Genomic DNA, 21,163 nt, shown 5'->3' with positions numbered 1-21,163 from the left:
AGGAATGGAAGCCTAAAGAGAAAGTGTCTTCAAAGATGCAGAAATCATTTCTTGTTTCTTCCCTCTTTCTGAAGTAGGATTTTTTTCCCCCTAATTTTTTGGAATAATCTGACTGAGAGGTTCTAAACACAACCTTAAGATGAGTATTCAGTCTGATCAGTGGTACAAGAGTATTGTTTGCAACTCAAAGCCTAACTCAAGTTGGGAGAAACTTTGTTTAAAATATTGATTGCTGTAGTTATTATCTTGGTGAATTGTATTACAGCAAGAGGTCTGTTATTTCTCAGTTGTGTTTATGCTTTTGTGCTGTGGTGATGTTGAAGTTGTCTTTAAATGAAAAAATTGTCCTTGTTTGGCAGTAGCACATGAGAATGAGCTGTTCTTCAGACTTCTTTAGCACCTCTGCCTGCAAGCCCTGATCCAAGCACTTGGTATCTGTAGCCTATATACATGCACAACCTTAATCCATTCCCTTCTGGTCTTGACTGCTTTGAACTGCAAGAAGTTTGTTAAATCTGTGGGCAGGGGAAATGGGAGGAAAAGGAAAGATTCACGTTTTTTCCCCACTTTCATGTGTAAAATGGTTATTTCGGGAGATATTAAGAGGGTTTGGGACCCTTGAGTATTGTTTGAGGCGCATCTTAATCCTTTTTGTCCCTGTGAGACTTCATCTGTTTGGTCAGTTGAAACTCTGTAACAGGCATGTACTAAAGAAGAAAGTGATCTTGTTTGTCTGTTTTATGATGGAACTAGACAAGATTCCCAGAGTAGATCCTCAGCTTTTCCTGTACACTGAAAAGAGAAATTCAAATGTATTTACTTGGATTGTTCTCATTGCTGTGCTCCTAATTCCGTCTTCCAACTGCTTCATTTTTTTTTCTTCTTATTTAAAGGAAGGTATTGAATAGGTTGAAAAATAGCACCTCGTGAATTCTCTGAAGTAGCTGTCCTGTGGGGGTCAGTGGTAGGATAGCGGCTGTTAGGCTCTGCACAGGCTTGTGCCTTGTGAGCTGATTGGAAGCAGTGGTCACTAGTTTGAGATCAGTATTGAAATACAGTCTTAAAACAAGTGTCTGTGAAATACAGCATACACTGACAAAAAAAAAAGTGGTGATACTTGATGATCTTTTCAAATTTTCACCTTTCTTTTTGTACTGTGTTTCTTGTGCTAGTTTCGTCCTTGTTCCTAGGTGAGTCTACTCATCTCTCACTCGTGTCCCATGTCCTGCCCCTTTCTTCTCTGCTTTTCCTCTTTGTTCCCTGCTTCTCCTTGAGCAACATAGAGCATCTTATTAGTAGTAGGACATGTACTATTGTGTAATTCTTGAATTTTGGAATAAGGGTTTAGAATTACAGAACACAAACTCTTCCTACACTGGACGAGATGCAGCTATTCTCTGTTTGAAAAGGAGGGTTGGGTTGCAGCTCTGCACCATGCGGTTGCTTCTGTGTCCTGTTCCTCAGTGCAGAGAGAGTGCTGCATAGCCCTGGTGGGAGGGAGGGACCGCGCACAAATGAAAGTCTTACGGCTTTCTTTTCACGTAGGATGATTCCACAGATGTTACAGAAAATCACTGTTGTTGTAGCCTCTCAAGTAAAATGCCCAAATCCTAACGCTGTTTCTTTCTCCCCCATGCCTGCTTCTAGAACTAGCTACACTGATTGTGCTGTATCTCTTCTAGGGGAAAAAATGCATATTCTAAGACAAGCAGTTAATATGGAAAAGACTGTCCCATGTAGCTAAACGGGACAAAGCCTTAAGTAAATGTGAGCGATGTTTTGAGATTGCATAGCACTTGATATCTTGCCTTGATTTGTATGAATACACAATTTCTGCTGGGAATACCAGCGTAGTGAAAGTCTGACAAGAGAAGGTCACAAAAATCAGTGGGTTTTCTTTAGAAATAATAGTACTTTTCCTCACATCAGGAGTTTCACAGGGGCAAGATCAGCATGTAGTACTTGTGTTTTTAGAAATAACGAGCAGGAGGGAATGGGCCCACCTTGCCTCCTGTAAAGGCAAGTTCCTATAGTATTAACAGTTGCTCTTTAATGAAGTAGTTTGCTGTTGGTTTTGACCAATGTATACACAGAGAGCATTAAGTCGCAGGAGTCAAACAACTCTTTTTTCTAATACTGGTTTTCTAATAACAAGTTGCTGTCAGACATGCCCATCCTAAAAAAATTCCATGATCCGAAGTGAAACTGTTTAGTTCTACCTGATGCCATGGGTGTTCTGACCAGAAACCACTGAGATCTCAGTATCTTATTTGCTGTCTTCGTAGGAGACTGATGGCATAACTGTAACCTCCTTTGCTTAAGTTCCTGGGAAAAATCCTTCAACTTTTTTTTTCCAATAAATACAGCATCTAATCACTTTTCTGGAGGACGATCCTTGTTACATCTTTACCACGTCTGTTTATGCCTTTCCTTTGCATGTGCCTCAGAGGCAGCATGCCTCATGTGACAAACTGGTGAGCATGAAATGAATGTGTTGTGTGAGGATATAGTACTGTCATAAACTTGAGACGCTTCAATATGAAAATGCTTTTGTGGATCCATAAGTCCTGTTCAAACCAACACTAAATTCTGTTTCCATTAAGGAGTCTAGATCTGCACTTAGTAAGTTCATGCCTGAAAAAACACAAACATTTGGGAGTCTCCATGTTTGTTTTTTTTTTTTTGCTCAGTACTAAGGGAAGAAAACAAGATGACTTTCTTTTTTTAAGACAGTAGTGAAAGAAGGAAAACATCCAGTAACTTTTTGAGAAGAGTTTAAAAAAAAAAAAAAGTTAGGCCTTAGAGTAGGAGAAAACCAAGCTTTGTATCAGAAGACTAATGTTTGGGAAAACTGTGTCTCTATATGAAGATCACTGGAAGCTTGTGATATGTACAGTGTCTTTTATCATTTTCTTAATCAGCCGAACCTTACTGTTTCAGCAAAGCATTGGTTATGCTAACTACAGTTTTAAAATGTATTCAGTTAAATTTGCTCTTTGGTTGTGTTAATGTCTGTCAAACTGTTTATTTTTTTTTTAACGCCACTTGTACTGATTTTTCTCTCCCCCCCGCTTAAGAGTTCATCTGTTTATTTAATTCTTTTTCTCCCCATCCAGTCCCTATGTTGTCAAGTACTATGGCAGCTATTTTAAGAACACTGATCTGTGGATTGTTATGGAATACTGTGGAGCTGGCTCTGTTTCGGACATAATTAGACTTCGTAACAAAACGGTGAGTTTTCTTCCAGAAATGTATATAGCATGTATTAAAATAAACCATGAATTAAGACTAGAAGCTGTCAGAGTTACAAGATGAGACCTTGGATGATGTGATGGGACTGACTTTTGCATTGGCTGTGCAGTTGCTCTGTATTGTTGTTAAGTATTTATCCATTCTTTGCCGGTGTAATCATGAGAAGTGGAACATGCATCTTGAAATGGAAAGGTCCTGTAAGTTTCTTAAAAATTACTTCTTAGTGAAATGCAGAATTGTGTGGCTTCTTCCACCCGATGGCGTATTAGCAGGCCATTTAGTATATGCATGACTCGAAAGCAGGCACCGAGTTGTCTTGCTTCCACTCAGTAATTAAGGAGCGTGTAAAGTAATTGGTATTATTCAAGGGCTGAGAAGGGAAAGGGATGCCAATTAGGGAATGTGAGAGGGAACTGAAAGGGAGATTTGTAGGGAGGAGTTGCAGAGTGGTGATACTAGCAGTAAAGTAGGGGAAGATGCAAACCTGTAGGAAACAGGCTTTGTTATTTTCTTCACAGAAACTGCTTAAGTGAAGACTTTATTGTAGATATCCAACAATCTTTCGATCCTTTGAGGACATTGTCTCCAGTGGTGGCCTGTAATATAAGATAAACATTTGACTAACAAGTACTATGAGATGGTACTCCACTTGCTAGCTTTCTATGCTTTGTCATGGTACTCTGAAATACTTGTACCACACGTGAGTGGGGAGAGGGAGGAAAAAGAGGCTTAAAAAAAAGGTAAGGGAAGGTGGGGTTAGACTTATTAAGAAGTAGAATGATATCCACTGTAGGGGGAACCCCTATGGAAAAGGTCGCATGCCTCAGGGTGCTGTGATAAACTGATGACTGGAGAAAAGCCAAATGTGACATCAGATTGCATGGGTCAAGTTCCTGCATCCTTTGGAACTGATGTCCTTACAGTTTTATATTATACAAGGGTTAGGAGAATCGCAGAATGGCTGAGTTTGACAGGGACCTCTGGAGGTTATTTTGTCCAACTCCCCTGCTCAAGCAGGGCCCAGCTTTTGAATATCTCCAGGGCTGGAAATTCCATAGTCTCTCTGGGCAGCCTGTGCCAGTGCTTGGTCACCCGCACAGCACAGAAGTGCTCCTGGTGCTCAGGGGGAGCCTCCTGGGGGCCAGTTTGTGCCCAGGGCCTTCTGCCCAGGCACTGGGGCACCACTGAACGCAGCCTGGCTCTGTCCTCTCTGCACCCTCCCTTCAGGTATTTATACATGTTGATGACATCTCTGAGCCTCTTCTTTAGGTTGAACAGTCCCAGCAGCATTTCAGCCTTTATAGGAGAGATGCTTTGGTCCCTTGATCATCTTGCTGGCCACCTGCTGGACTCTTAAAAGTATGTCCAGGCCTCTCTTGTACTGGAGAGCCCAGAACTGGACACAGTGTTCCAGCTGTAGCCTCACCACTACTGAGCAGAGGGGAAGGATCACCTCCCTTTACCTGCTGGTGATACTTTGCAGCCAAGAACATCGTTAGAAGGCTTAGCAGCAAAGGCACATCACTGACTCGTGGTCAACTTGGTGCCCACCAGGACCCCCGGGTCTGTTTCTGCAGAGCTGCTTCCCAGCTGGGAGGCCCCCAGCCTGTGCTGGTGCCTGGGGTTGTTCCTGCCCAGGTGCAGGACTTTGCACTTCTCCCTTTTGAATGTGATGAAGTTCATGTCAGCCCATTTCTCCAGCCTGCCCAGGTCCCTCTGGGTGGCAGCATGGCCTTCGGGTGTATCAGCCATTCCTCCCAGCTTTGTGTCCTCTGCAAACTTGATGACTGTGCTCTACCCCATCATCCAGATCATTAATGAAGATTAATTGCGGGAAGATTGCAGAAGATTGATGTGACTAAATAGCATAAATTCTATTCTAAGAAATAAAATCAATAAGTAGATGGATACATGTAATGAGGGAAGAGTCAGCATACCTTTTGTAAAAGCAAGCCATGATGTGCTTGGCTAGCAGAATTTTGTAAAGGAGTTATTGGGCATGTGAATAATGCTGGCTGGTGTGGATGTGCTTGGTATCAAAAGGGTTTTGGACAGACTTCCACACCAGAGGCTCTTCAATAAATACACCTGTAGTGGAGTAGATAGAAAGTTCTGTCACAGGTGGATAACCCTTTTAAAGATAAAAAGGAGGGAGCAGGGAAGCAGTCATTGTGGGAAATCAACATGAGTCTATCCTCTTTAGGAAAGAGGGTAGAAATACTGATGAGATACTGTTTTTACTGCTGGAAACACAATGAAAAACTTGAGAGGCTATGTGAAACTGAGTGTGTGTAACTGAGAAAGTAAGTTTAAGTAAATGTGAAGACATGTATGTGGTTTGCTGGTGGCAAAATCTCTTACACAGGTTCAAGAGCGCTTCAGCTTTAATATTAAGAAGTAATTACATAAGTAAAGGAGTTGCCAAAGAGGAAAATAGTGTCAAGGACATCACAGAAAAGAATATTGACAGGAACGATCAGAAGTAAGGAATTCTTACCAATAAGGATGTACTAAATATATTAGGATAGTTGTGTGGAACTGGGGTAACAGAGGGGGAGACAAAGTGGAAGGTTTAGAAAAGCATGAGTGGCATGAAGTCAGTAAGATGTGGTTTTGTGCCTTTTTTTTTTTTTTTTTTTTAAGTTATCACTTGTATTAGATTGAAAGCAAAAGTATGTTTTTTACCTTTATGGAAATTCTTTTCCATGTGTCCGCTGTATAGTTATAGAAGATCCTATAGATTTTAAGTTTGTTTTCAGAAGGAATTGAACCAGACCAAGAAAAAATAACTGCAGCTGAATGCAAATATTCAATATCTGGAGCAGGATATCCAATATTCTATAGATTGCTTATGAGAAGGTGAAGCAGAGAGCTATGACTGTTTACTTGGCGTTCTTATGTTCTTCCCTAGTTGCCTGCTATAGGCCGCTGATGAAGGTAGACTACCAGGCTACATAGAACTGTTATTCTCCCATTGAATAGGAGGTGTTGTGGTGCGTATAATAATTAAAAAAAAAAAAAAAAAAGCCAAGCAAAATCCTCTTTGTTTCATTTTGTGTGCCTATGTCTCACAAATTTTGGAAGAGTTAGTCAGGGGCTTTGAATTTGTTTGAATTCTTCTGCTCTACCCCCCAAAATGTTTCATAATTTTAACATCTCCCTGCATCATATGACGCTGAGATTCTGCAAGTTGAATGTTACTGAGTACTTAATTTGTAGATACTGGTGAGGGTTGCCATTCAGTCTCCTTTGTTTTATTGTTAAATATGGAAACTATTCAGTGTTCTGTCTGCATGAGACAGTTCAGACTGACAATTGTTATTGTGTCTATGCACTGGATTTAAAACCCCAAAATGAGCTTGAATTTGCATATGTCTTTACAACCCTCTTGTATGGTAAGCTTGTGGAAAATATTCTTCGGTCATAAGAACAGACAATGTGATGTGGTTCCAAGTCTTCCCTGGCAAGCATGCATGGTGGTGGTCTGCATCGAACACTGTATAAAGGAAGAACAAGAATTTGACTTTTGCAATTGGTATATTTTTTTTAAAAGTATCTATTCTTCTACAGATTAAACTTAAAAAATGAAAAAAGGTTGTTTCCTGTGGGGTCTAGTTAGTGAAACAGAAGTAATTGCTCTAATTTTCTTAAATTACCTTATTTTAAGAATGTGCTCTTTTGGAATTAGTCTTCTCTTTTCAATTCCATTTGTATTCCCTGGATATAATTCTAGGCTGTCTGAAAGAGCTCTGAATAGTTTAATAAAGCTCTGTACAGTTTAATTACTAGTCTACTAAAATTAACTGTTGATATTGAAACTCTACATGAAAGAGTTAACCTTAGTAACCTGAAGTTGGTGCACGTTCCCTTAGTTGTTGCTATAATTTATAAAAATGAAATGAATTTTTTAATGATGACTGAGAAACAACAGGAGAACTTCTTGTGAAACACTGATCTGATTACCTGGACTACTCTGCAAAGGAAAGCTTGTGACTTAGTTGAATGAGGCTGGTTGAAGTATTTCAGCTTTCTATTGCTTACCTCTATTTATGTTTTTTTTTTTTTTAATGGAAAGTAGTGGTTTCACTGTACTTCTATTTTTTCACAAGTAGATAGAAGTGTCTTCACTTGGAAGTGAGGAGGGAATTGATTCTTACTTTGTCAGAATGTGTACTGAATAGCCCCAACACCAGGAGTTGTTGGTTGTTTAATTTTCTTGAATTGTCGAATGAAGATTGTGGCTGGGCCAAAAAAGTTTTCTCATTTCTCCTTGTCTAAGGAAAAAGAAACTGAGGAAGAGAGATGAAGTAAGAACCTGAAGTAAGGCCTTCCTTTTCTGTAGCTGTGTTTTCTCTACTTCAACAGTTCTGTTCTTTTACTAGAAAGTGAACAGTACTGTGCTTTGCTTTATTGGATAAAAAATGAGGAAAGCAGACTCCAAAGCTAAGCTCTGACTGGTGACTGATGGCCTGTTTGTATTCAGAGGTGTTCAACTTGACAGGAGCAGCACCTCATCTGAGAAGTCCAAGCCACTACTTCAAAAGTTAAGACAACCCCTAGAATTTGGCCTGTTTTTTAGTGTCAGGCAGATGAGCAGCACTGGAGCAAGCTTATGATGCCTGCTAGCTCATCTGAGGTATGGCATTTACCAGTCCAAGGCATCAGAGCTGTGTATCTCGTTTTGTCTGCTTTTCTCTGTGGTTGACTTGGGCAATGCATTTATCTGATATGTCAGGCTGTGGGTTGTTGCCAAAAGGGCAGTTCCCCTGTTATGCTCCAACCTGGCTGCTGTGTTCGTGCCATTTCCATATCTCAGATGTAGCGATTGGGTGGTTACGGGATGATCTTGGACAAGCTTGAAGGTCTGATGGGGGAACTTCCTTTCTAGTCTGTGCCTCCACTCCTGTGAGCCAACTTGAGACTCGCTGTGGCAGCAAAGTGGCTAAATCTGATGCAAGAGAGGCATTAAAAACCAGTAATGGGGAAAGGGAGGGAAAGGAAGGAATGGGACTGTCTTCTCAGTGGCAGCTTGCAATGGGATGAGATAATTACAGTGTGAAGCAATACTTTGTCCTGCTGGCTGCTGTGAACATGCTGCGGTGGTGGTGGTGGGGAGGATATTGACACACCAGCAACCCTGCCTCTCTGCTGATAACTGGGGATGCCCTTGCTCATTCGTTGATCATAATTAATTGGGTCATCCTAATCCCATCTCTTTTGGAGACCAAATTGAGTTGGTTGTAGCATGCCTCTCTAGAGATGGGTAGAAAGGGGTTGATCCTAGATGTCTTGGTTACCCCATTCAGTGTTTAACCTTATAAACCAAGATAGTCTACAGTAGCTTCTGCAGTGTGGCACACAGCCTGTGAAGAGCTTGTGTAGCAAAATCCTATTTATGGCTCTGATCAAGTGGCTGTTACATAACTTCTGGGTGGCATTATCCTGATTTTAGAAATTATTCTTGCTTAGATCTTTAGAGTAGCATTTTAAGTTCCTTCAGAAATGGGTTGTTGTCTGAATCTCAAACTGATAGACCTTTCTTGTGACATTGCAATAAAACAGTATCAACCTGCTTGGAAACTTGTTCATAGCAGAAAATTAGTGTTCATCTCTTCGAAAACAAGTGTTTGTTACGTGTGTGCCAGAAGTGAGATGAATATTATATATTGGTTAACTGGTACAAAAGAAGAACAAGTTAGAGCTACTGTTATTCATCTGTTTCCAAAGTAACTATTCATATACTATATGTAAATATGACTGCAAAAAAAGTATTCAGAAAATGAGAAATTTTGGAATGAAGACTGGTTGTGTAGCATCCTCTGGATGTTTTGAAGACGGTGACAAAGGAGGAGAACAGTGTGCCACTGATTTGAAACAAATAGTAATTTGGAAGGGACTTCTGGAAGTCATTGAATCCAATCTCTTGCGTCAAGGAAAGTAAACTTTGAAGTTTGATTAGATTGATCAGGACCTTGTCTATCTGAGTTCTGAAAAATCTGTGAAGGTGGAGGTTCAACAGTTTCTCTCTCTCTCTGGATTTATTTCTTCTTGGATCTAACTGGAAGTTTCTTTGTGGCACCTTGTGACTGCTGCCTATTCTGCTTTTTCTTTATAATTCTGAGGAGTGTCTGCCTCTTCTGTGTGTGGGTTGTGTTGTAGTATGGTGTTTTGTTTTTCTTTTAAATCCTCACGTTAGGTAGTTAGAAATGGCATTGAAATATCCTCTTCAACTCTGGCGCTAGAGCGCGAGCACTTAGTGGTCCACTGCTAATCGTCCTCCAGTTTTTCAGTGTTTCTTTACAGTAGCCTGCAACTGGGCATGATGTTCCAGATCTGGCTTTATAAGTGCTGAATAAAGGGGAATATTTATGTCTTAACTTGCTGACTGCTTTCCTAGTGATGACTGATATATGGTGAGCCTTCACTGCTGCTTGGGTGTATTGCTGACTCATGTTCAGCTTGTCTTGGGATCTTCCCCACCCCAAACCTTTCCTGCAGTGATGCTACCTGCCCCATTGATTAGCAGCCCACACTGTTGCATGGTATGGGGTTCGTGTGTCCCAGGTGTAGGAATTTGGCCTTGGTTGAACTTCATGAGTTTGCTGCTAATCTACTTCCTCCAGCTTGTTGAGGTTCATCTGAGTGACAGCCCTGCCTTTTAGTGTAGTGATAACTTCTGTTTTGTGTTGCCCACAAGCTTTATGTGAGGGTATGTCCTAGCTTGCTGTCCATGTTGTTGATGAGGATGTTGAAGTATTTACCCTATAACCAACCCCTAAGAAATAGCACTTATAGCTGGTTGTTAGTTACACTTTGAACCACCACTGTGCCCAGTAGTTGAACCAGTTGTTCATCATCATCTGCTCCGAGTCCCCAGTTTGGCTGAAAAAAATATAGGAGAGATTTTCAACAGCCTTCCTAAAGTCAAAGTAAATGATATCCACAGTTCTCTTTTCATCCTTCTGAGAAGGTGACCAGGTTAATTTGGCGTGACATCTCTCAGGTAAACTTGTGCTGGTTGTTTCTAATCACCTTCTTACCCCTTCTGTGTGTAGAAAATAGCTTCTGCAAGGATTGGCTCCATAATATCCCCGGGAGTGAGGACAAACTGACCAGCCTGTAATTACTTGCGTCATCCCTCTTGTGCTTTGTGAATACGGTGTTTTAAGGGATGTCCCCTAGTTGTTCCAACTTCTTAAAGATGACAAAAAGTAGCTTTAGGTTAGCACTAGCCAGTACCTCAGCACCTCTGAATGCATCTCATCTGTTCCCATGGGCTTGCGTTTGTCCAGTTTATTGCAGTAATTACAGGCTGCCAGGATGGCTGAGGCTGGCAGGGCCCTCTGGAGGCCACCCATGCCCAAGCAGGGACACCCAGAGCAGGGTGCCCAGCACCACGTCCAGGCAGCTTCTGAAGATCTCCAAGGAGGAGACCCCACAGCCTCTGGGCAGCCTGTGCCAGGGCTCCGTCAGCTGCACAGCACAGAAGTGCTTCCTGACTCATTTCTTACTCATTCCAACACGCTGCTAGGCAGAGAGGACTGAGATCCAGAGGAAACCCTAATAAAGATGGAGACAAAAAAGATGGATAGTAACTTTTCTGCATCTTTGCTAACAGATTGACCGCCTCATTTGGCAGAAGGCCAGAATTTGTCTTGATCTTTTTTGCTGCATATAGGCCAACAGAAGCTGCTCTTGTTATCCTATATTGCTGTCCACTTTCAAACCCAGCCTAAGCATGGCCTTCCTAATGCAGCTCCTTATTACCCAGGCAATGCTTCTTTATTTGTGTTTTGTAATCTGTTACTGCTGCTGTCTCTTATCCACTGTGGTTTTTGTACTTCAGTTCAGTCAGAAGTTCACTGTTCAATCAAAATAACCTCCTGCTATACTTGCTCACTGTCTTGCCCGTCAGGATGGACTGTTTTTGTTCTTTGAGGAGGTTGCCCTTGATGTTCAACCAGCTCTCCAAGGTTCCAGTACCCTTCAGGGCAACATGTGCTGGGATCCCACCTACTGATTTCTTTAGCAAGCCAAGGTTTGCTATCTAGAAATCTGGTTTTGCTACTTGCTTCTGTCACTTGCCTCTGTATCATAACGTTCACCATCTCATCATCACTGCCAAAGCTGCTGCAGATGCTGATGTGCCTGGTGAGTTATCCTTGCTTATGAGTAGCTGAGCCAGTGGAACACCTCCCGCTGTGGGCCTGTACAGCACCTCCTGTGACAATTATTACTGTCCGCTCCTGGAATTTTTTGTACTCTACTATGTTGCCCTACCAACAGGTATTGAGGTGGTTGAAATTCCCCCTCATCAGAACAATAGCCTGTAATTAGGGGTGCTTCTTCCAGGGCTGTGGATGGCTTCATCTTTGTCTCTTTGTGTGGTTTGTTGCAAATGGCACAATGACATTCACCTTTTGGGTTACCCTTCTGTTTTTTTTTTTGACTTGCAAGCTCTCGGGTCTCCCACAGCGGAGCTACATGCCTTTAAACTGTGTGTCTGTGTAGAGCTCAACCCTCCCCTGCCCAGTCCCGTTTATATTGCACGAGGTGCCTGTACCCATCTTTCACACCAAGCTGGTTGTGGGAGTTATCCCATCATGTCTCTAATTCCAGCAACACTTTGGCTCTGCAGCTGTGCACTAGGTTAGCAAGCTTTTTAGCAAAGACAACGTTGGCCTGTTTTGTGAGGTAGATCCTCTTTTTCCCCAGCAATTCTAATTCCTCTGAGGATCCTGTGGTGATAAAACCCTAGTGCTCTGCTGGTGTTACCAGGCATGCTGAAGGGTGGTGATCTGCAGATGTACCTGCTTCTGCTCAGGCCTTCCCCTGCTCTGGCAGGATCAAGAAAACCATCACACTGCCCCTTGTTCACTTCAAGCAGGTGACTTGAGGCTTCTCTTGATAGCATTGTCAGGGTTGGTGGGGGCGAGCAGCAGAGGGTGGTGCTGTGAACAGGTGTGTAGTGTGTGAGCAAAGTGATCTGTTTGCAAGTATGTTTTATATCACTGTAAAGATCTTTTAAGCAGTGACAGCTCAAGTAAGTGATTCCTGCTTGAAAGACATGTGGTGATGCTCTTTTAAGAGGCCTCTGTCTAGGGCTTCCAGTGGGCTTCTTGACCCTAACTGCAGTGCTTTGTCAGAACATGACTGAAGAACCACACTAAATAGGTGCTGATTACAGCTGTGTGTAATCAGGACAAATGCACAACAAAATACATTAGGGAGGTGATCCTTCTCCTCTGCTCAGTCCTGGTGAGGCCTCACCTGGAGTACTGTGTCCAGTTTAGGGCCCCCAGTACAAGAGGGACATGGAGCTGCCGGAGTGAGTCCAGAGGAGGGCTATGGAGAAGATCAGGGGCCTGGAGCACCTGTCGTACAAAGACAGGCTGAGAGAGCTGGGCCTGTTGAGCTTGGAGAAGAGAAGACTGAAGGGAAATCTTATCAATGTGTACAAATATCTGAGGGGAGGGTGTCAAGAAGATAGGGCCATACTATTTTCAGTGGTGCCTAGCAAAAGGACAAGAGGCAATGGGCACTAAGTGAAACACAGGGAATTCTGGCTGAATACGAGGAAACATTTCTTTACTGTGAGGGTGACAGAGCACTGGAACAGGTTGCCCAGAGAGGTTGTTGAGCCTCCTTCTCTGGAAATACTCAAAACCTGCCTGGATGCCACCCTGCGCAATGTGTTCTAGGTGGTCCTCCTTAGCAGGGGGTTGGACCAGATGATCTCCAGAGGTCCCTTCCTACCTCAACCATTCTGTGATTCTGTGTGACATTGTGATACTGAATCATAGTTAAAATCCATTTTCCCATGTTGTCTGTACTTTGTACAGTGCTGAAGAGGCTTTGTGCTGTTCTGCAATAGTTCCAAGTCTGTCATCAGTATCTCCTAAACTTGTTGAGTACGTCATAGCTGTCCTTCAGCAAGCTGAAACTTGGTAGTGGAGAATAAGGCCTATTGAGTCCAGCTTCCGTATTCTAATCAGTTTTTGATCTTGCTGTCTGCTAATTACAGCCAGCTGATGTTGAGCATGTGACCATGGGAGATGCGTGAGATTTCCTGAAATAGCTTTCCATACTAGCCATTAGATGTTGATTAGATAACTTTGTTGCTACTGGGTTCTACTGTTTTTCAAACTATAGGTAGAACTGGAATTCTACGTGCTGCAGTTTTCCTAGTGCTGTCTTGAGCTATCCAGGTTCAAAAATGCTAACTTAAGAAAATGGGATCTGTTGCATGTTATATTCAAGACACATTACAGAGGTCGTGCTACTGGGATTACATAGTCAAAAACTTGAATCTGAAAAGCTTGCTGTCACCTGTGCAGCGCTATTTCTGTGGATAGGCAGTATGTCTATTATTGCACAATTCCCATGTGATTTTATGTGCAGAATGACTTAGGTCCAGTAGGATGCATAATACTTGCTGCTTCCCTTCCTTTATCATATGATCCTGTGCCTAAGTTTTACATCTGTAAAATTGGTGATTCTCCTTTAGTAGTGAGTTCTTTTTTCCCTTCAATACCATAATATTGAGCTGTCCTCTTAGCTATAATATAGGAGGAAAAAAGGGGTTATATACCTTAGTTTGAGCAATTACTTAGTTTTTGACCACACCATGTCAGCATAAGTAATTTAAATGTCACGATGTGGTATCTCACTCAAGACGTAGGCTGTGAATTTGTTTGAAGAGTACTGTCCTCACATAGAGTGTGCAGAACTGCTTATAAAAGAAGTCTCAAAGGCAATTGCTCTGAAAGTGAAACTCAGGTAATTATTGGCTTTGGGAAACTGTAATCTCATTAAAGTTCGTAGCAGTCAGAGTAGGAACCAGAATTTAATATTGGCTTCAGTCTAGAGCTGCAACCATAACTTTTTTTTCTCTGAAGCTTTTTGCCTTACTTGAAGAGTAATTTATGAACTATTGCAGGCAGAAAAGGTGTCTCAATTTTCCCATGCTTATTTGCTTGTGTCCCCCATCTCAGCATCTTTGTTAGTCCAGCCTTATTTTCACATAAATGAAGAAGAGTGGTATGTGATATGAGGAGATTGGTGATGTCCGAGCTTCATAGCTTCTTCTGGGGAAGGAATGATTATCCCATGGGCCCTTTATTTGCCGTGAAAAGGGACCAACCCAGTGTGCTTGATCTAATCAGTCTGTTCAGATGCAGTGATGTGATACTTCCTGGAAGCATCAGGCTTAATGTGCATGTATTACTTAGTGTAAAAAGAGCAGCTGGGAAAGGACATAGGCAGTTAAAGCAATTGAGCTTTCTAAGGGGCCCTCAGGAAGAAGAGTGACTGACTGTGAGCAGAGAACCTGGTTAGATGAGTTGTCTCAACAGCTGCATGGATTAGGTAGTGTGTGATAGGCTGTATAAAGGCACCTTTCAGTCTCCCATGTGTGACATCCATAGCCAGTTAAACAGAAATATGTAGATTAGCTGGCCTCCGAATAGATGTGAAACACCTGAGTCTTCTGTGATCTGATTTGTTCCAAATTTCCACTTTAATGATTGCCTTTGTTATTTGATGCTTTTATGTAGGCTATGGAGTTATTTGCCTTTTTCTTTCTTGTACTTTTTAATGTGTAACTTGCATGTGGTTTTGATGATGATGGATTTGAAGCTGCTTCATGGGTGACTCATGTTTAGAGGGTAGCACCAGCTATCAGAGGGACACAGCGTACAGAACCAGAGCTAGCCAAAGATACCAAGGAGATAAATGAGGATCTGGACACAACTGGAAATCAGAAGTGAAGCAGAAAGATGACAACTGTGAAATTGCACTAAGGTGCAATGTACAGAGCGTGCTATGCTCTGAAGGAGAATGGTGCTGTATGCTTAAAGCCTCAGAATCAAATCAACTGTTTTAACAGGAAACATAAATCCCATATGGCTCAATCTAGCAATAGTACAGCATGAGAACCATACATCTGGACCAGGATAGTAACCCTGACTGTAACGTATTCCTAGTATTAAAATATTAAATAGCTTTGTTAGTTTTAATTGTACTGGGTGCTAGTTATTAATGGCACAAGTTGTATCTCTTCAAACTACTGCTGGAACTAGGGAGTGCTGGGTGTTAGTAGATAAGTTGTTTGTTGCGACAAGGACTTTTATGGGCGGACTGCAAGTCGAAAGTCATTCAGGAGGATAATACGGGCACTGTGCAACCTACGTGGTATAGCAGGCTGCAGTACACTCTCTTGTTGCTTGCTGGTTTCTTGATCCTTAGCTTCTTTGTCAACCTCTTGATACTCAACCTTTTGATACAGGTGTTGTGATAACCTCTCCTTTTGAGAGCTGGATTTTGCCATGCGGCTGTAAAAGCACTTCTCCATCTAGAGGTGACCCCGAGATCTCCATGTGGTTTACCCACTGGTATTTCAAGAACTGCAAGCAGGGCTTCACTTCCTTAGAACACTTAGTATTGAAGAGAGACTGTCCCTTCAGAGATTTTTAATCAGTTCCTCATAATACTTCTTTCTAGAGGAAAGCAGGCAGTGAGTTACGTAATCTCACTGTATGTTTGTCAGTGCTCTGTTTTTTGTTGTTGGTGGTGTTTTTTTAATATGCATATTCATGATTGCATGGGAGTCATCAGAGACTAAGGACGCTGTTTCTGAACTGGGGTAGATTTGGCAAAGCTCCAGCAGAAAGTGTTACATTCAGCATATCATAAACTCTTTAACTGAATTTGTTAATAGCTAGAACTTGGATCGCATGTAGTGTGAGTCTTCAGATAATGTTTTATTGTACTTAACCAGAAAACTACTGGCTCGTGCACTCTGGGCTGTCTCTTTCTCCAGATATCCTTCTGACCATAGTTCAGTTTACTGTACACTTGACTTTGGAGTCCCATCTTGCTTGATTGCAGAGCAGGTAGGCAGTTTCCCTCCCTCAGGGACAGAGCAATGCTAGGAAGGCTGCTGTGCTTGAGCTGTGCACAACAGGGTTTTTAGTTCTCATGGCATACATCGTTTGAAGCAGCGCAGCAGCCAGCATGAAGAAGCAGCACAAATAAAGGCTTTGAGCGGCATGCCACTGAATAGAATCACTGTGCAAGATCTTGGAGAGAAATGGCAGGCAAGGAATGCATAATGCGCTGTGGAGGCGGTCACCGATGACTGTGGAGCATGGAGTTAGTCCCACCATCAAGTTCATCCTCTGCTTGCATAGGGAAAGGCTCATACAAGTCCCTGAAAATCTCTGGGTGTAGTAGCATGTACTTATTTGGAAGGAGCAGCTCCTACCTCTGCTACATCCCTGTTAACTGACTGTGCCGTTAATTGAATTGTGGGACTGATTTGTTGGAAAAATAATTTGGCAGGCAGGTTTATTTTTAACTAGGGTCAGTTACAGTCATTTAGTGGAAGGGCTGACAGTAGGAATTACTGCTGTAGGCTTCAGCGAAAGGAAGGACTGGAGCTTGGCACTGCAGCTTAAGTGAGTGCATGTGTAACTGTGCCCTTGGGCTCCACGCCCAGGTTTTATGAGACTGGAGTGAAGCACGAATAGGGAAGTGGTTCTATTTGTTAAATAATTAAAGCTAGTTATGAGTAACTCAGGTGCGGATCATCTTGCTGACTAATCATTTTTTCATTTCTGTTGAGTCATCCTGCTGGCTTGCAGAGGGATTGTAAGCGGTTTTGGTTCTTGGTTTTGTTTTTGGAAGGGAGATGCAGATGTGTACCAGCACTTTCAAAACTGAAAGTGGAAGGAATTGCTATTGCTTAACTTAATTTCTGGATAGGATTGTGAAAATAGAGGGAAATTACAACCTGGTGTTGCAGCCAAATTAGAATATTCATCTTTGGTTCGGTAGCTTCTTGCATTTCCAAGCGTGTCTCAAGTTCACTTGATTAGTTCTTGTATTAAAGCACTGACAAGCTGTAAATGAACAGCATTTCAGTTGACTGAACAGTTTCTTAGTATTTCGTTAAAGTTGCTTCACATGGGATGAATCGTGTGTATGTGGGTGTGTTTTCTTTTATTCTAAAATGTTGATCAAAATCTGAGAAGTGTACTTCAGGGGTCTGATACCTGCGAAAGATTCACTCTTACTGTTTCTCACTTTCGCAGGAGGTTGTATATTCCAGTTGTGCTGATCTAAAGCAATGAAGATAAACAATTGTGAAGTTCACACTGCTTCTTTATTTATAGTAGATGTTTAATCAAAGATTTTTTTTAAGTTTTAACACTGAAGTTTGTCTAGTCTGCTTGAAAAAAATGAAATCAAGCAGAAAATGTTCCTAGTGTTTGCTTTGTGATGCTGTCATGGAGTTCAATAAATATTCCTGCTGACAATTTTTTTTGTTTGTTTGTTTTACTCTTCAATTTTTCATTTTCATTTTTCAACTTGTATTCAGTCTTACTGTGTCCTTTCTTGCTACTGTGACTAACTTGAGAATACATTTTCATTCATCCTGACTGAAAAATAAACAACAAATGTGACAATTTGAAAGAGTGCCAATTTAACTATGCTAGCTGTACTGCTGACTTCAGCAGCACTAAAACCCCAAAGAACTTCAGTTCTCATACCTGAATCCTCAGAAGTAGTTGAAGGACATGCTGTTACTTAAGAATGCAAAGAAACCTGTTAAAAATTCAGCATGGCTGTAGATTATAGTGTTATAAACTGGTAAATGTTATGTAAGGGAATCATTTTTTTTTGGAGATCAACAGTTATGTCTGTGAATACTTCTAAAGTCATGGGCTGACATGTTATACTATCATTGTATAGTGGTACTTGTGCTTACTGAAATGTGGATCATTGAATAAAATATATTCAGGGCCAGCTCTAGCTATACGAAGATTCCTATTAGTTCAGGTATGCAATTTTCCAGTGCAATAGTAATACAATATATCACAGCGTAGCTTTTGGGGATTATCTACACACTAAGAACTGACAGGAAACCTTTGCATAGACAGCAAAATAATTAACATCCTTGGAAGATATTTTAAATATACAGTGTTTGTGGCTGAAATGGGAGACCCATTATATTTTCCTGTGAGGATGTCATCTAACAGTTGTTGAATAATGCAGGTGCTCTAAAAAGAACCCAGAAGTTCAGGGAGCATTCATTCTCTGCATCAGTCGGCACCAAAAAAGAAAAATGGTGGAAGAAAAAGCGCATAGCATCTGGTTGGCATCCATTCTCAGTCATTTCTGTAACTGTCTATGGATCAAAGGAACAGGTGATAATACTTACTGGCACCTTCTAGCATAAAAGTACCCTGACATCTTAGTTGCCTTTTTTGGGCTGAGTAGGACTTTGGGAAGGTTATAGGGGCACATCTGTGTAGTTCTGTAGCTTTGTCAGTTTGGAGCGCAGGCAGAGTGAGAAATGTTTGTCTTCAAAAATGAGCATTTACTTTTATTCCATATAAAATGAAAGGACCAGTCTTAAAAAGAACATAAGAACATCTCCTAAAAATATAGGTTTCAGTAGAATCCTGCAAATACTACCTGTATTTCTGCATGCTGTGTTATCTCACTACAGGTAGTAAGTAACAAGCTCTCTGCGATGACTGTTTTATACTTTGTGAAGAATATATATATATATATATATATATATATATATATATATATAATATGGCTATTTTCTGTATACCTCTATCCCTTGCTTTTTCTTTTTTTGTTTGTTCTTGGTGGAGAAGCTCTTGGTTCATCCTCTCTAATTTGTAGATTGCTAGTAATAAGAAACTAATAAGTGATGCAGAGTTCGGAATTGCTGATGAACAAAAGCAGATCCTTTTACAAAGGATGGCAACATCTAAAGAATAATAATTTTTAACAGGCAAGAGAATATTGCATATTCTGCCATCTGATCTGCATCAGTCATCCCCTTTGCTAATTTTGCAGCTTGCTTGCTCAAATCGGATTCTAGCAATGTAAGAGTATGGCTATATGGATCAAGTTACTAGATAAAGAGTTTTGAATTGTAAATGCTATTGGACATATTCCTTTCCATAAAATACCTCACGTACATCATGTGATAAAAGTTATGAAATGATCATATTTTAAATAGCCTAAATGTATAGAAACAGTCTATGTGCATACCTGAAAATGAAAATGGTTTTGTTTTCTTGCAGCTAACAGAAGATGAAATTGCAACTATTCTGAAATCTACTCTTAAAGGACTTGAATATTTGCACTTTATGAGAAAAATACATAGAGATATCAAGGCTGGAAACATCCTTCTTAACACTGAGGGGCATGCAAAATTAGCTGACTTTGGTGTAGCTGGCCAGTTAACAGTAAGTACACGTGGAAAGATGATTTAAAAATGCTTTAGTGCTCCTAACCATATTTTATACTTTTGTCTTTTTCTCTGCATTGAATTTTATGTCTGAAGAGAAATTAGTGGTGCTAACAGTCTTTATCATGATGAGTATTTTGTGTATTACAAGGCTATTTATTTTCTTTTATTTCTTATTTTTTTACTATTATAACCCATTGTGCTTCAAATGATTGCTGATCATGCTTTAAAGTTTTGTCACCTGTTTGGCTTCTAAAGGCTGGTGGCCTGAATCTGTTTGGTCTTAATTGATGCCATTACCATTTGACCTTTGGGTGGCTAATTTAACTTTTAAATATAGAATTAATATCAAAGGAATTTGTGAAAATAAACATCACTGTTTTAATTGCATAAATAATATAATTACAGGATACAATGGCAAAACGTAATACTGTTATAGGAACTCCGTTTTGGATGGCTCCAGAAGTAATACAGGAGATTGGCTATAACTGTGTGGCAGACATCTGGTCCCTTGGTATCACTTCAATAGAAATGGCTGAAGGAAAGCCTCCATATGCTGATATTCATCCAATGAGGGTAAGTGTATGCCCTAGCATTTACTTCCAGTTATATTTTTTTTAAAGTGCTAATACTGGAATCATAAAACAGTGCATTCATGGACAAAATTTAGGACTAGGGATTTCTACTTGCTGTGATGCTTCCTATTTGCTGCATTGTTTTTTAACATGTGTTCGTAAGGTGTCAGTGTTATCTCCACTAGAGAGAGAACTAAAACAGTAAGTGCTTAATTGACTTAAGGCAACATACAGAGCCTGTTTCAGACTATATCTGCTCTTTGTAGAGTTCCATAACCAACAGGCCATCCTCCTTTGTAACGGAGTTTTGACTTAAAAGTCGTCTAGAAGAGTATTTAGGATTGTTCTGTGTGAGGACTGCTGATGTTAGTAACCTCTGGCAGCTTTTATTTTCTTTACCAGCTCTTACAGTCTGTTGCTGAACCAATGTATTTCTTGCGAAATAAAAATGTAAATAGAATTAGTCACTCTATGAGAAGTAGCATTTATAAAGGAATTACTCTGAGAAGTTCATGGGGAAAAATGCTTGTCTAGGGATAACGGCTGCCACTGCTAGTCATGCTTTTGTTTTCTTTTTTGAAAAGAGCACTAGAATAACTACACTGAGCATCAATAGATAATCATTTCTTGGTTTGTTTACACATAAAACCCATTTGGTACTAAAAAGGCACTTTATGTTAAAAGCAGATTATTTTTCATCTTTGTGCTTTGCTGTAAAAATCATATACACATTAGATTATCTTATTCAGTTTTCTTTTGCTCATGTGTCATATATCAGGATCACAATATAAGTATGCTAGCAGTCTTCAGAGAGAAGGTGCTGTTCATATGTGATTACTGTAAGGTAATACATTTGTAAGTTCAAGTGTATTTAGTGCTGTTGGGTTCTTGGTTTTTGTTTGTTTGTGCTTTTTGGACCTGAGATGTTTTCTGAATTTTTTTTCAGTGTGCAGTTCAGCTAAAGCTAGTGAGTGGTTTGTTTCCAACTGCAAAACTTAGTATTTTTCTTGCACTGCTTTTTTTTTTTCTGGGTAGTTAACTATTTTAAAATTAGTGTCCAAAC

At 40.7% G+C, this 21,163-nt stretch overlaps 1 protein-coding gene across 1 annotated transcript in view; it reads left to right on the top strand.

Moving 5' to 3' along the window:
- The window catches only part of STK3 (serine/threonine kinase 3), a 144,659-nt gene that overhangs the window by 8,439 nt on the left and 115,057 nt on the right, over positions 1 to 21,163 (top strand). The window contains exons 4-6 of the mRNA XM_035546366.2: positions 3,117 to 3,231; positions 19,359 to 19,523; positions 19,934 to 20,101. Coding sequence (XP_035402259.1) covers positions 3,117 to 3,231; positions 19,359 to 19,523; positions 19,934 to 20,101 — 448 coding nt within the window. The remainder of the gene's footprint in view (positions 1 to 3,116; positions 3,232 to 19,358; positions 19,524 to 19,933; positions 20,102 to 21,163) is intronic.

The sequence above is a fragment of the Cygnus atratus genome, chromosome 2 (assembly GCF_013377495.2).
Source record: "Cygnus atratus isolate AKBS03 ecotype Queensland, Australia chromosome 2, CAtr_DNAZoo_HiC_assembly, whole genome shotgun sequence".
NCBI classification, from domain to species: Eukaryota; Metazoa; Chordata; class Aves; order Anseriformes; family Anatidae; genus Cygnus; species Cygnus atratus.
This window is presented reverse-complemented; position numbering and strand designations above follow the sequence as displayed.